The sequence below is a fragment of the Echiichthys vipera genome (assembly GCF_963691815.1).
Source record: "Echiichthys vipera genome assembly, chromosome: 17".
NCBI lineage: Eukaryota > Metazoa > Chordata > Actinopteri > Perciformes > Trachinidae > Echiichthys > Echiichthys vipera.
The window spans coordinates 10,459,856-10,474,724 of record NC_139842.1 but is presented as its reverse complement, the minus strand read 5'-3'; the positions used below and the strand labels follow the sequence as shown (position 1 = coordinate 10,474,724).

General features: G+C 39.8%; 1 protein-coding gene across 1 annotated transcript in view; it reads right to left on the bottom strand.

Moving 5' to 3' along the window:
- Positions 1–1,039: 1,039 nt before the first annotated feature.
- LOC310959837 (Na(+)/H(+) exchange regulatory cofactor NHE-RF2) overlaps positions 1,040–14,869 on the bottom strand; it is a 32,504-nt gene continuing 18,674 nt past the window's right edge. Inside the window, exons 3-6 of the mRNA XM_083931298.1 lie at positions 12,252–12,473; positions 4,431–4,584; positions 3,158–3,276; positions 1,040–3,043 (exon numbers count right to left, since the gene is read on the bottom strand). Coding sequence (XP_083787424.1) covers positions 2,879–3,043; positions 3,158–3,276; positions 4,431–4,584; positions 12,252–12,473 — 660 coding nt within the window. The 3' untranslated portion in view covers positions 1,040–2,878. The remainder of the gene's footprint in view (positions 3,044–3,157; positions 3,277–4,430; positions 4,585–12,251; positions 12,474–14,869) is intronic.

Genomic DNA, 14,869 nt, shown 5'->3' with positions numbered 1-14,869 from the left:
GGGTTGAGAGGGATAGAAAGAGAGGAAATAGGAGCAAATGAGAGCTATTGTAGTAGAGAGACCAATAAAAAAGGAGGAATGTGAGAGCATGAAAGCGCGTCTTTCTTGCAAAGAGGTCCAAAACAAAGTATTTAGCTGTGGAGCAAATGAGAGTGATGTAAAAACCAAATGTTGAGCGTTCAAGAGACAGAGGACAGGCTAGAGAAGTCATGAGTGACGATGAAAATTTAATATATTCAAAAACGCCATTTGTTGAAAAAATGCAACCAGCCATATACTGTATGCTTTTACTGTATATACATAAGTCGTTGTAACAGAGTTCGTCTTTGCTGTGACTGTCAGAACAAACAGAGTGAGCCCTACTGCACACAGATGAAGACACCACTGTTAGTGTGGGCTCTGTTAGGGTGTGAATGGGTACAAAAAAAGACAAAGTGTCCCCATAGATGAACTTGCAGTCCCACTTGTTGTAATAAATTGTATGAACATTGCTTGGATTGTGGCATGTATACCTTCTCCACACACACACTGTGCACGAATGTGTGCATGACAGCTGTTCCTGTGTGCGTAATAATCCTCTGTAAGCTCCATGGCTCCCAGAGTCTCTTTCACCAGATCCTACGGAGCATCTCTGACCTCACTGCGTCGCCTCTCCTACACTCCCTCTGCCCCCAAAACCCGCTTGAACCCTAACTTGATTAAATTACATTTAATTAAAGGGATTTTACGATATTTTTGGGAAATACTTATTTACTTTTTGGTGGAAAGTTAGATGAGAAGATCGATACCACTCCTGTCTGTATGGTAGGCTAAATATAAAGCTACTGGGAGCGTCCCTATGTTCCCTGCTTTGTATGTGACCGGGGAACATAGGACCCTTTCTTAAGAAAAAGGTCTGATATGCCCCGCTTTTCACAGAAAGGGTCCTATGTTCCCTGGTCTGTTATTTTTTTCCACAGTTAGTGCTGAATTCCACAGCAAATAGGCCTATGTAGACCTGGACCCTACCCCCTAACCCTGACCCTAACCGTAACCCCTTATGCTGAATTAAATCAGGGAAGGCATAGGCTGTTGTGACTGGGGAATATAGCGATGAGCCCAAGCTACTTTTAGCAGTCGGTTAACTCAGCTTAGCGTAAAGACTAAACGGGGAAACAGCTAGGGGGACGCCTCTTAAGCTCACTGATTAACATTTTAAAGTCTGTTTTGTTTGTTTAATCCATACAAAAAAACAAATGTTAAAACGACAATTTGCAGTTTTGTGCCAGACTGTTGCTGTGTCTCAAATTGCATACATCCACCCTTATACTTACTATTTTTTAGCACATAGCGTGTTCAAACTGACAAAGTGGCAATATACAGTATACTACAAGTAGGCCGGACCAACGATGTCTTTTCAAACTGGTGAAAATGGCGGTCGAGGAAGCTGCAGTGCGATTGAAATGGCGAACACCTAACTATACAAAAGGGAGTTATACATTTATTTTATTCACTAGGCACACTTTACTGTAGTCGGATAGTTAGAAACAAGCCGTCAGATATTTTGGCAGGCGATATTGTTGGAGGTAATGCTCCGTCCGTTTGCAATTCACCATTAAAATCTAGAAGAAGAAGAAGCATTGCCAGTAAGTGTATGACGGCCATGTGCGATTTGACATTACCCTGTCGAGCATTACGCACAACACAAGTAAGTACGTAGTGTACATAGTGTACTACATGTAAAATGTAGGCCTACTAATGGAAGTATCCAATTTGAGACACACCTTGTTTGTTGACTCTGAGCTGTTGCCAGGCAACCAGTGGAGACTCCAGCAAGTTACTGCTCCTAACTAAGAAATAGTCCGGCTCAACCCCCCAAAAAACAGCCAGGATAAGCATTTACTGTTTTTGGTCTCAGTGCCAGAAGCGGCCTCTATTTGTGGTGTAAGTTTGCCCTCTGCTGTACACATCGAGCATCCTCCAATGATAAACTCATTCATTGTACCATTTGCCCTGAGAAAACCTTCCTTTCTTCTACGTTCCTGTTTCCATTGTTTATGTCATCAATACATTTAATGTTAGTGGTGCTTCCCTTAGTTATACACACGTGCACCGGAGCACTTTGGGAAAAGAGGTTAGTGGTGATACATTTTTAAGACTGAGTGCGAACAACATGGATTTTTTTTTTGTTTGAAAGATCTGATGTTCAGTTAATGAACTCTATGTAAAAGTACAAATACATGTAGGATACATTACACACAATCAGTTAACACAGCCATCCTTTTCCTTCTTTTTAAACATCTGCGTGGGCTGGAGGTGGAGGGTCACAACTCTTTCACAGTGATCTTCTGCCAACTTTGGGCTTCCTCTGACTGACGGGCCAGAACTCCCACAATGTCCACAATCATTATTGTCACAGTGTCCATAAAACTCTTTTAAAAATCAGTCCATGATAATGGGATATTGTTGTTTTTTTGTAGTTGTTTATACTTTACTACATATAAAAATAACTGTCTCCCTCATTTGTTTGAAACAAGTTTTTCGTAGTGGGGAGAATGGTGGGGATTAAAGCGTTGGGGATTTAGGTAAATTTGTGAAAACTTGAAAGATACTCTTCCTCATTAACAATGTGATTTTTGCAAAGTATATATAAACATTTTTTGCAGTTAGTTAGCACTTTCTTCATGTTGTACTTGGAAGAGGGAAAAGAAGCTGTAAAAAAGGACTCTGAAGTCGCTTAAAAAGTAAAATACATAGTACAACTTTTTCCTTTTGTCACATTTAATTCCAGGAACAAAAATATCTTGTGTTGTATGGGGGATCTTGGCTCTTTCTCGTCCATGTAGAGAGCTCATATCTCTGTCCTTTGGTGTTTGTAATGTCCGCGGAGGGGGAAATCTCAAAAGTTGCTGAACAGTTCATATTTCTTCATCCAGTCCATCTGCGGCGCCTTCTTCTTTTCTTTGGCATGGACTTTTAGCTTTTCTTCTGCTGCTGTAGCGCTCAGAGTCAGGCCTATCTCAGCGAATGGGTCCGTCAGACGGCCTCCGTCATCATCTGCCAGCTGGACGGGAGATATTATTTAGACGGAAAGACAGACGACAGGATTAAGGGTACTGACTTTCATGTGATGGACCAAAGACAAAACACAGCACCATAGACAAATGACCACACCCACCTGTGTGCTGTTGCCCTGGCTGCTGAGGTCTGACTGTGTGGACCTGATTGACTGTGTGGTGGAGCTGCCATTGATCTGAGGGTTGAGAGAGCCGTTGGATATGGACGGACCATCATAGTCTGTGGAAACAAAAAAGCCCATAGATAGTTGTTTTACACTCTCGTGTCGTCTTTATAATATTTTTACATAGTTCATATCCAAAGGATCTCTTTCAAAGGAACTTAAACGGTTGCTGTAATATATTTAAAGTTCTGAAAATGTTTTAAATGTTTTATGATTAGAGAAGGAAGGTTAAATTCATAGACTGTGTAAAACATGGACGTAGCCTCTCCGTCGAGGTCCGTTCTCTCAACTTGATTCAACCGTACTAACCTATGGGAGTCGCCATCTTGTCAGACTTTGACTCCACCTCATTTCCTCTTACCAAAAGAGGGCATGTATGTGATGTTGGGGGGAGGGAGATACGTCCATCTGGCTCACGTTTACCCCCAAGGTGAAGTGAGGGCCAGGGGCTAGCTGTCACTCAAGAGGCTGCGCCCCTAATTATTCATAAACCATAACCTCCAATAAAATAAAAAACTAGCCTGGTACAAAAAAGTTCACCCCCCTCAGTGTTTTCATGGAGATATGACCTAAACATACAGACTAGAATGTTTTTTTTGTACCAGGCCTTACAAAGGTATAATTATGCTGTGAAAACGGCCTGTTTAACATGGGGGTCAACGAGAAATTGCTCTATTATGAAACCTGCCCCTAGTGGACACATGGAGATTTAATTTTTGGCACTTCTGTATTAGATCAACCAGGAAGTCGCTGTGGTGGGGGCTTGGTTATGTTATGTTACTGTATGTAAGATCATTTTTTGTTGTTAGGTTTAGGTTAGGTTATGTTAGGTTTGTTTGTCAGCAGGATTACGGAATTTTGGAGTAGATCGGAATCAAGGGGCAGAGGCACAAATTATTATTTTTTTTTACATTTGTTAACCTTTTAGTTTCCTAATGAGTTCCTAATAATTTCCAAGGATATTTCCCAGAAATTACTATGTGATTGACTACTAATTATATGTTGAACTAGTTTTCTTCCAATGAATTGTTTGCGTAAGCATTAATAGCGCAAAGCAGGTGAAATTAACACGCAGGAGACAAACTTTACAAAAACAAAAGAATGATGAATAAATGGGTTTTAATGTATAAAATATGGAACTCTACTCTCTCGACAATATTGCATCCTAAAAGTTAGTGTAACACACAGCCTTTTGTTAGTACAGTCCTACCTCTGAGATGGTTGACTGTTGGGACGACCCCCCTCCTCTTGAAGTGTTCGTCTGTGTCCGGGTCCACCACCAACAGCCAGGTCTCAGCTCCACCTTTCTTTATGAAGGCCACCACCTCTGCATGCCGCATTCCCTCGATGTTGACACCATTTACCTGGGAAACACACAGACAAAAAGAAATGGGATTTTGGTGGGACGTAATGGAAAATGGGTTTGTTAGTTGGCTGTTATAGCTCTTGGTTCTCCATCAGCACACTGCACACAGTCATAATGAATCTCCACTGATCTTGGTAAACACGGCTGACTGTTGTGTCTATACAACCCAGGATTTCTGAAAGTCTCACATGATGGTTAAGGTCAAACGGACTAAGAAGTGATTGCTGTACTGACTGATTTTACTACCTGCATGTTCAGATAACACCAGCTTGTAATCATAGCAATCATTGCCTTGTTGTTAGGACATATCTGTTTCATAATGGTATGTATGTAAGCACGTACCGTATGTAGGTCAGTGTATAGCCAGCAAACAATACTAATATAAAAAAAACAATACTTCTTTCTTTCTTTGTTTCTTTTTTCAAACAAAAGTACAATTGTACTATAGAAAAAGTCACTAAACACATAACATATTTGCAATAATGCTAATCGTAACACAATTATTACAATTCATTAATGTTTTCCCTATACCTCTAGCCCTACACATTATTAATGTTATTATATTTGCTTATAGTATTACTTCTTGAGAATGCCTTGTCTGAGGACCAGTTGATTTTCCTCTTTGTTGTTTCATCTGTGCAGCCTTGGGTTGAATATCTAACTATATATCTTTTTTTATTTTTTTTTATAGCTTTGGTACTTTTGATACAATCTCTGTTAATTATACATTCGATAGTATCAATTTAAACGTGGTATCAATACTTTCTCAAGTGCTGAATACAATACCTAAACATGTGGGCATCGTCACACCATAAAGGGTCCCAACATAAATCTTTCTAAGGTCAGTGGATTTGTTGACTTAGATGGATTTTGAAAATAGCACCTGAACGAACCTTCTTGTATCACTCTTTTTTCATTGTTGACTGGTTGCCACACTGAGAGCCTGTGCTACCTCATTTATACAGCAGGTGGAGCTGTGGGACAACTGATTATACAGCAGACTCTCAGAGTGCCAGCACTTCTCAGCACAATGTTATTTCAAACTCTTGTTATAAATTATGAATTCATCCAAAAGCGGTTCAGCAAAAGTGCTTAGGACAGCTGTACATGCAGCTGTTAAGTTATGATTTGCCACATTATGATACGATTCCTAGTCAAAACTTTTAAACTTGTTCTTTTCTAGACGCTGTGTGCAATTAGAGGCCGTCTAGACCGTGGCTTCTCAGAGGCAGGTAGCTTTGCACCACGTCAAGTTAGTGCTGGTACACAATCAATTATTGATGGCACTCCTGGGCTCTGGCTATAGTGCAGGTGTCAGATGTCTGAGCCCAGACGGGGAATTTGTTTAAAATTCACCTATTATGACAAGATAGGAAGCACAGTTATACAGCAGAGATGAAATGTAGAATATAGGAAAATAGATGCAATGAGACATACTTTATTGGTCTTTTGGGAAGAAAAGAAGGGGAGAGAGAGAAGGAAAACAACATGAAGAAAAGAGTGGAATCAACAGATGGAAAATGTGAACAGCTCCTCTCCTCTCTTTCATATAAAACATCCATGCTTTCTTCCTAGGACTCATGACAGACAAATATGACAGGCAGATATAAAAAACAGACACCACCAGTCAGCCAGGGAGACAGACAGTCTGATACAGAGAGAACAAGCATCTTTGTATTAGACCAAACAGCAGGTGTTGTGTCATGTTTCTCAGCCCTTCACTAACAGTCCATCCCACACAAGACAATACACTCTGCTCTCTGCTGACTGAGCTAATTAATACATGCTGTAGGAACAGTACAGAAGCTTATTTCTCATGGGAATGTTCCTCTGTGTGTGTGTGTGTGTGTGTGTGTGTGTGTGTGTGTGTGTGTGTGTGTGTGTGTGTGTCATCAAAGTCCTGGAGAGTCCAACAACCAGAAATTAAAGCCTGTTTAAAACTCAAGGACATTGTTAAACAAACTGTTATAGATAATGCATGATTCAGCAACTGCACAACCTATTTGTGGCTTCAAGTTAATTAGTGGTCAATAAATGAGTGAATATTTACTGTTCCAACAGCTGTCATGTTTTTTCCAGTACTTTCGATCTGTGCAGGAAGATTTCTGATCTCAGCAAAGGTCACCATTTGTTGATTGAAACTATGCATAGGCTCTTGCAAAAATAATTGTGATCGTTGTTTATTGTCAATGCCTGTTGAACCCTTTCTGACCAGTCAGAAAACAACTAAGATGTCTACAGCCATTGCATCTCTGTGTGGTTGTACTTACAGTAGGCACAGCGGTGCTTCAAGCTAAGTGCTGACGGCAGAATGCTAATGAGAAGCAATACAAGAATGCTGATGCTAAGCAGGTTAAATGTGTATGTGTCTACATTGTCGGCGTCTTGGTTTACGATGTTATAATAATAATAATAATAATAATAATAATAATAATAATAATAATAATAATAATACTAATAATTTCTAGCCTTTCCTGCTTTTCTTTATTTTATAAACTCAATATGTTTGGACAAGACATTTCAAAAACATCACCTTGGACTTTGAGAAACTGGGTAGGCTATTTTTTTTCTGACTTTTTAGCATCAAAACGATGGCAGATTGATCCATAATCAAAAGAAAGACTGATGTTAATGTCATTAGTTTTGTGTTTGTTAATCACAAACGTTGAACCACTAATGTGAGATATTATACCGGATAACTAAAAAATGTGACCAGGTGACGCAGAGTAAACTGCAGAGGAGCAGCAAGGTCATAAGGGTTCATCCTCAAGGGACCATGAATGAACATTTCGTGATAATTCCTCAAATAATTGTTGAGAGACAATACAATCCCTACCCGCTGCCAGCATGAATCAAAACTACATTTCTAGGTTGGCTTTGTAAGGTTGTCTATGGGGTCTTGTGCCTAAAAAAACACAGTGAGTCATGTGCTGGACACAACAATGTCGAATTAAGTCTGCGTAATGTTTTATGATGTGTGTGAGAGAGCAAGAACCCAGGTGTCAAATAATTGTGGAGCATATTTGTTGACTATCATGAATTTAACCCCAAGTCAGTATGTGGGTGCTTCTGTGAGTCAGTGTCGTACACTTTTGTTCTATGATGTCACCCTCAACTTTGTGAGAGATCCTGAGTACGCACAGTTGCTAGTGCAGGCAGAGAGACTGATGAGGTGTTCACGTGTGTCACTGCTTCAGCCAAACATCGGCAGAAAACCGAACTCTCATCATAGCCTTTACAACGCCAGCTGCTGCTGATACACCTCCGGTGTAATGGGGCGTAGTGAGAGAAAAAAGACAGCGAGAGAGAGAGAGGGAGATCTGTCATGGTTGTTCACCTCTCTAACAGGCTGCTGACAGATAACACAAGCGCTGTCTTGACGCATGGTCAGAGACGGTTGTAATTATCAGCACACACACACACACACACACACACACACACACACACACACACACACACACACACACACACACACACACACACACACACACACACACACACACAGCCAACTAACTCAACAGGGCTCAGATTATTCTTTCCAAACAAACACTTAGATCACTTATTGACCAGAACACGTAAAGTCTCTAAGTTGACCTAGTCTCCCGCAGAAATGTAAGATAATTGCAATACAAAAACAGTACAAGTCTTTAAGCAAGTTAAAATGCACATAAAAATAAAAAAGGCAAATATGAATAAATTCAGTGAATGGATACATAAATGATACAAAGCTGTGCCCAAAGTTTATTTTAAAATCTCCCACATTTTGTCTGTTAGAAACAACTTAACTACAGGGATCGACCAAGCAATCTTTTTGATTTACCTTTCAGTCACTAAAATGTTAGAAAATATTAACGTAGCCTAAACACACACACAAAAAAATCACATTTACGGTATTTTGTCTTGTTTTGTCTGAGCAATACTCTGAAATTCAAAGATATTCAGTTTATCAATGACATAAAACAGATAAAAGTAGCAAATCTTCTTATTGGAGAAGGTATGTTTAAGAAATATTTGCCTGATGCTTAATGCTTGAAAAGTGAATGAAATGATCATTACGTTCTGATTAAGTCTCAGCTTAAAAATAAGCAGATATTATATTAAATAAAGCTCCTTTATTAGAACTTAACATGGCCTGATGCTGTCCATAACAACTTGATTTGTGTATGTGTATATTTATGCGCCACATCATCAGCCATCTAATGTTTGAGTGTAGCATCACTGCATCAGTATTTTATAATGCAAATACTTTCCCTGAAGTGCGATTAGCAACATTTAGCCTTTTACAGACTTTTGCTTTGACAAACAACTGCACCTCTGCTCTGTGGTTTTGATCATACTGATGTTGCCCATATTTTATTCCACTGCTGTAACTACTGTTTACAGTTGATATTATAATCAACCATTTCACAAGACATATAGTTTTTGACTGATTCCCTACCTAGAAACTAACTTCCATTCAGTGAATTAGAGCTACTCGTCTACAATATGTGATGACCTAAACTTTGTTGGTGATACAGTGAAAATGTCATCACCTTTGTAATCAGTTTTAGAAACTCTAACACCTAAGACCTGAGGGTTAGATGAGAAGATGGATACCACTTTCATATCTGTATGGTAAATATGTAGCAGCCAGTTAGCTTAACTTTTCTTAGGTTAGCCTAAAGACTAGACACGGTGAAACGGGTTAACAGGGAAGTAGTTACATTTCTTGGCAAACAACCCTGTAAAAAGCTAAATGCTGCTTTAATGCATCGGTTTTCTATCAGTTAAACTCAGCAACATGTAATGTGTTAAATAGTGGGTTGGTTGACTCCAGCTACATAGCATTTTCAAAACCGTCCGTGCTCTCAACTGCATTACCATTCAACACTAGATTCACCTTTAGGAAAAAAACATTATCTTGTTCTTGTGTAAAGCAACTTTCAAGTCTCTGCAAGCTGATTCTAGGACATTATGTCATGAACTTCTATCAAATGGAACAAATAGCTGCCTGGAAAGTAAGTAACTAACCAAAGACTTTATGGCAAAATGATCTAAAAGATGCAAAACGATGAGTGTGTTCGTTTACATGTTGGGTGGTTTTCATTGAACTCTGTTTAACCTCACTATCAAACCCGCCTGGAGTCCTGTGTGGCCTGCTCTGCAGCCTGGTCTGGACCCTGATATAAAGCCATGAGGGTAAAGGTCATGGGAATGAAGGGTGAATGTTGTGTCAGTACACATAGATGAAGAAATGCATACTATATAATAAATTAAAAAACATTTTTTTAACCCGTGTTGCAAGGTTGACACCCATGATCTTTGTAACCCATTTCATCTTCTGGAGATCGAATGAACCACCTTTAACTTTTATGTGACTGCCAATTAAATGCATGCACGTTTTGTGACTCAGAAACTTAGTTAAGGATGCTCTCTTTCTTTTTGTCCTTGCATCTTTGTTCTCTGCTACTTTTTCTCTCTCTTAACCAACACACATCATCATCTGCCTGTATTTCTTTCAATGTCTTATAAGAAGCGACAAACATATACAATCACACTATTTCTTCCCTCCTCCCCAAATCCCCCCACCTCCCCACCAGGCCCTGCAATCACACTGATTTATAACTGACTCTCCTCTCACCTATGACCGGCCTCTTCTTTCTCACTCTCCATTCTGACACACAGTAAAGATTGAGTCCAGGCTTCAGGCCCGACAGCAGACACAAGTGTGACTCCTGCCATTTTAATTACAGCTGTGACAGTATATGTAGATGGGGTCACGTCTGTATTTGATCTTGTGCGGGAGAATGCATGAACTCTCCTAACAGCTTTTAAAAAAAATTAGCAACAAACTATAAACATAACGATAAGTCTTTTAACTTTTATTCTTTTTTTTTTTTACTAGTTTAAACATACGAGTGATAAAGCAGTCTGTTTAGATGATCGTGATGAGGGAATATATTAAAGGGTTTATACATTTATACATTTCAGGTTTATACTTGTATTTTATGTTTCTACTAGAACATGTTTACATACTTTAATGTTCAAAAAACACATTATTTTATACTGTTTGTCTGTCTTAGTACCTGTATTCAGCCCCTGTCTGAAACGCTCCATTTTAGCGCCTGTCTCTTTAAGCCCCTCTCCCGAAAAAGCCCAGTCTGCTCTGATTGGTCAGCATTTCACAGGTCTTCTACATCTGCGCTCTCGGTGTCTCTGCACTGTCATTTCAGCGCAGGAATGACTGTAACGACCCTGTAGTGACACTTTCTAATGTACCTATATGTAGAATAGTTGTGACATCACAACCATACAGAAGTCCTGGCGGCTCGTTTAAAGGCACAGTTTCTGAATACGAACTGTGTGCATTTCTCTTTGGATTGAGCGTTTTGATACTTTCACGGTATTTATATAGCACCTCGACTTGCTTTATAATAAAATCTCACTTTTTTCATTATGGGAACACATATGACTGACTTATATAATAGTACCATTGTCACCTTTGACTGTATCTTACAAGTTTTATTTGTCTTTAAATAATAACAAATGAATTAGTTTCTATGCAAACAGCGTGCAAAGACATGTGTAGACTTCTATGTAATGTTCTGAGCAGCCAGGAGCTACTTTTCCTGGCACTGGTAGGCAGTAAATGCTACAGAAAGTCATCTAAGCATACGTGTAGATTTATTTGGAGGAAATGGATTGGACGGTTGTGTGGAAACGTGGGAACATGTGCAAAATCAGGAGTGTAGGCACACAGTAACACACATATACAGTTCAATAACACCTACAAAGATACAGAAAAAACACGCTTCTACAAAGTGGCAACATGAAGAGGCTTCTCGAAGGATTTTCTCGCACCCAGTAAATCATATTATTCTCTGACATGTACCTGACTAACCCAGAATCATTTGTCAATAATCACCTCATTAGTGCCTTTACAATTTTCATGATCTCCTCATTCCTCTGCTTACTCGCTTAATACTCAGTTCAGCTTATCAGCTCTACCGTGGAGGTCTCCCCTCACCCCACTGACTTCTTATTTCAGCACACACATAAAACACTCCTAGCCGTTCCACCATCCAGACTAATGTATTCTCATTACATATCTGTTTACGTCACATAAACATCTGTATTTGTATCTGTATTTGGAACAGCACCAGTCGCTTTAAATCATCTAGATTGATTCATTTTCTGTGTTAGATTGGTTTTCTAATGCCATCTACACCGTTTAGCTGTCAACCAAATATAATTATAACCACTTCTGCTAATCTAATAAGAAAACATGGTTATATATACATATATATGTATATGATATATAGCATGTTTTCTGGTAATCTAATTAAGCGCCTATGGTTCGTCCCAACTTCATTACCGTTTCACTACACTTCTGTTTTTGCCACTGTCATAGAAAAGAAATAGAAAAAATATAAGAGATATTTCTGTGTTGTTATGACAATATGTCATCATATCTCTCAGCCGTTAAATTAAGTTGGTCTAGTGTCAATGAAAAATGAAAAAGCTATTAGAAAAGTCCAATACAGCACAACCACAAGCTTAAATTACAAGAGCCTTGAATCTGACAGTGTGAACGAAATCTGAAGCAGAGGTACTATTTTGGTCTATTGTATTGAATCGTATTTTACTGCCCTGCCCAGACACTCCATCCATGCTCCTCCATCCTACCTCAATCAGCCTGTCTTGGGGCCGGAGTCCGGCATGGTCAGCAGGTGACCCTGGGTCCAGGGAGCGGATGTATTGTCCAGGCCTGGATCGATCACTGTGGAGGTTGAAGCCGTAGCCGGTGTCAGTCCGCATCAGGTGGCACAGACGTGGAACGAGATCAGACGGGTCGACTTGGGGCTGTGACTGGGATTGGGTGTGGGCTTCAGCCTGGGCAAGCGCCTCCTGGATAGAGTGAGAAAAGTGTATACTTGTTTTTGCAGGTAAAATACATACATATATATATATGTATGTATTTTATGTATATATATATATATATATATATATATATATATATATATATATATATATATATATATATATATATATATAAATGCAAAGGTTTGTCTATTTGTTCTTGGTTACAATGTGTAACAGTCGTAATTGTGAAATGTTCCCCTTAAACATACTGTGTTGCCTAGATGCGATTTAGCTATCGTCCTTGACCGCGCTCTCCATCAAGAAACAAAGACCCAAACTGTTACAAAAGACAATGTAAAGAAGAAGAAGAAACCAGAAGAGCTCCATGGAGAGATGGGATCAATCTCAGCTAGGAAGCAGCTAAACAACACCACAACATTGGTATCTACATAGATGTTAAGTCTATAAAAGAGGTTTAAACTGTGCAGTATATGTAGAAAGATTAGCAGAGCAGCATTCTGCTGTCTGCAGTGCCTGTGAACACAGCAGGGGACTAAAACTCACAGTTGAGTCGTTGCCTCATTTAGAACAACAACCTTTCAAGCCTGTAGTGTGTGTGATGTTTGAGTGTCACCTCGAACCACTAATGATTCCTGTATTGTCAAGGAATGCAATTTCACCAAATCACAGTGTATATTGGGAATCAGATAAAATATCACCATTCTTTGTTGATTAAAGATCTATTCTCATTTTTATGTCTTCATTTTATGCCGCCTCTCAGCTGTACAACGGATGCTGCATTTTTATTATAGAGAATATTTCATTCTGGAGTGAAACTGTCCATTTGCAGCATATCACTGACACTTTCCACAGTCTGGGTGTAGACATTTATAGAACCTGTATAATTGTGCCTTGCGCTCCACAGTGTGATCACACTGATTTACCACCTACACACCGGGAAAGAAATGTGCAATGAGAGGCAGAGGGTTGATAGCTGGTGGACAGCTCTGTAACCTTAACCTTAGCTGATAATAGTTGTGAGGTAACAGACAGGTAGAGTGGCTGTTGAGTGACTAAATAGGAGTTTACATACAATGCACATATTGTGTGCATAGGACGGATCAAAAATTGTATTACGCAACATAAGAAGTGTATTGTTTCCACTAAGTTATGTGAAGCTACCATCATGGTCCAGCTTTTGCCTGCTAAAAATACATACGCAGTATGTGGGCAGGGTGAGAGAGAGAAAGATAGACAATGGTACGTGTGTACAGAGGAGAAGGTGCTTTATGATTTATCATGACAGAAAGAAAGTTCATGAAGTTATCATTCATTTCTTCGATCTCTATCTCGCCCGCAACATTCTTGAGCGATTACTGCAAATACATCTAAGGAATCACGGCCGAGCTTCGAACACAACAACATTGCCTGCGAATCTACCCCTCGACTGTTATAATAACACAGATGGCAACATATCATTTAATTTCAGGCACTGAGTTCTTTAGGAATTCTTTAGGGTAGCAGCAATCTAGGCAGCTTGCCCTGAGAAGGAGGGAGAGAGAGAAAGAGAGAGAGAGAGAGAGTAACAACAACTCTCATAAATCCCTCAAGATCCTCCTCCTTCTGGCTGGAGAGGGAATGCCTGGGTTGGGCAGCTGGGTTAGATCTTCCGAGGGGGAGAAAAAATATACATTTAAAATCAAATGTATTAGCATCCTGGGAACTATGCAAAGGAGAAAAATGCGAAAAGAAGGAGAGGAGGAAAGGAATGAGCAAGGAAGGAGAGAGTGTGTGGGAGGAATAGATAATCAGATGCAGTGAGAAGATTGAGAGAGAGAGAGAGTTCACAAGAAGAAACAGCGGAGTTAGGGTTATGCAAAGCCCAGAGAAATACAGCACACAGATAAACAGAGTACTACAGAAAATCAAGATGATCCCAGTTTCCAGTTAGCGACCATGTTCACAAGAAGAAACAGCGGAGTTAGGGTTATGCAAAGCCCAGAGAAATACAGCACACAGATAAACAGAGTACTACAGAAAATCAAGATGATCCCAGTTTCCAGTTAGCGACCATGGGGAGGAAAAGAGTTTGCAGTGGAACTCCTCTAACATAAACAGTGAGAGTAGCACAGCTGGGAGTCATTATGTGGGGGAGACGCAAGTGTCTGCCAATCTAACCTCGGCCTGCCTCTCAATGCCTGTCCGCACCCACTAATCACCCCCTGGGGCCTGTGCCATCTCTTAAAGTCTCAGTGTTTGACGTTTGTGTGCGTTTTGGACACTTTTTTATGCTTTGGTTTTCATATGTTTGATTGTGTTAGTTTGTGTAAGTGATGGGGGGTGACAACACGACTGTGTGTGTGTCCTGTGCTGTTTTCTGAGGGTGGATGGATGCAGATGTCGGACTTGTGTGTAACATGTAAAAGGCAGACAGGTCCATA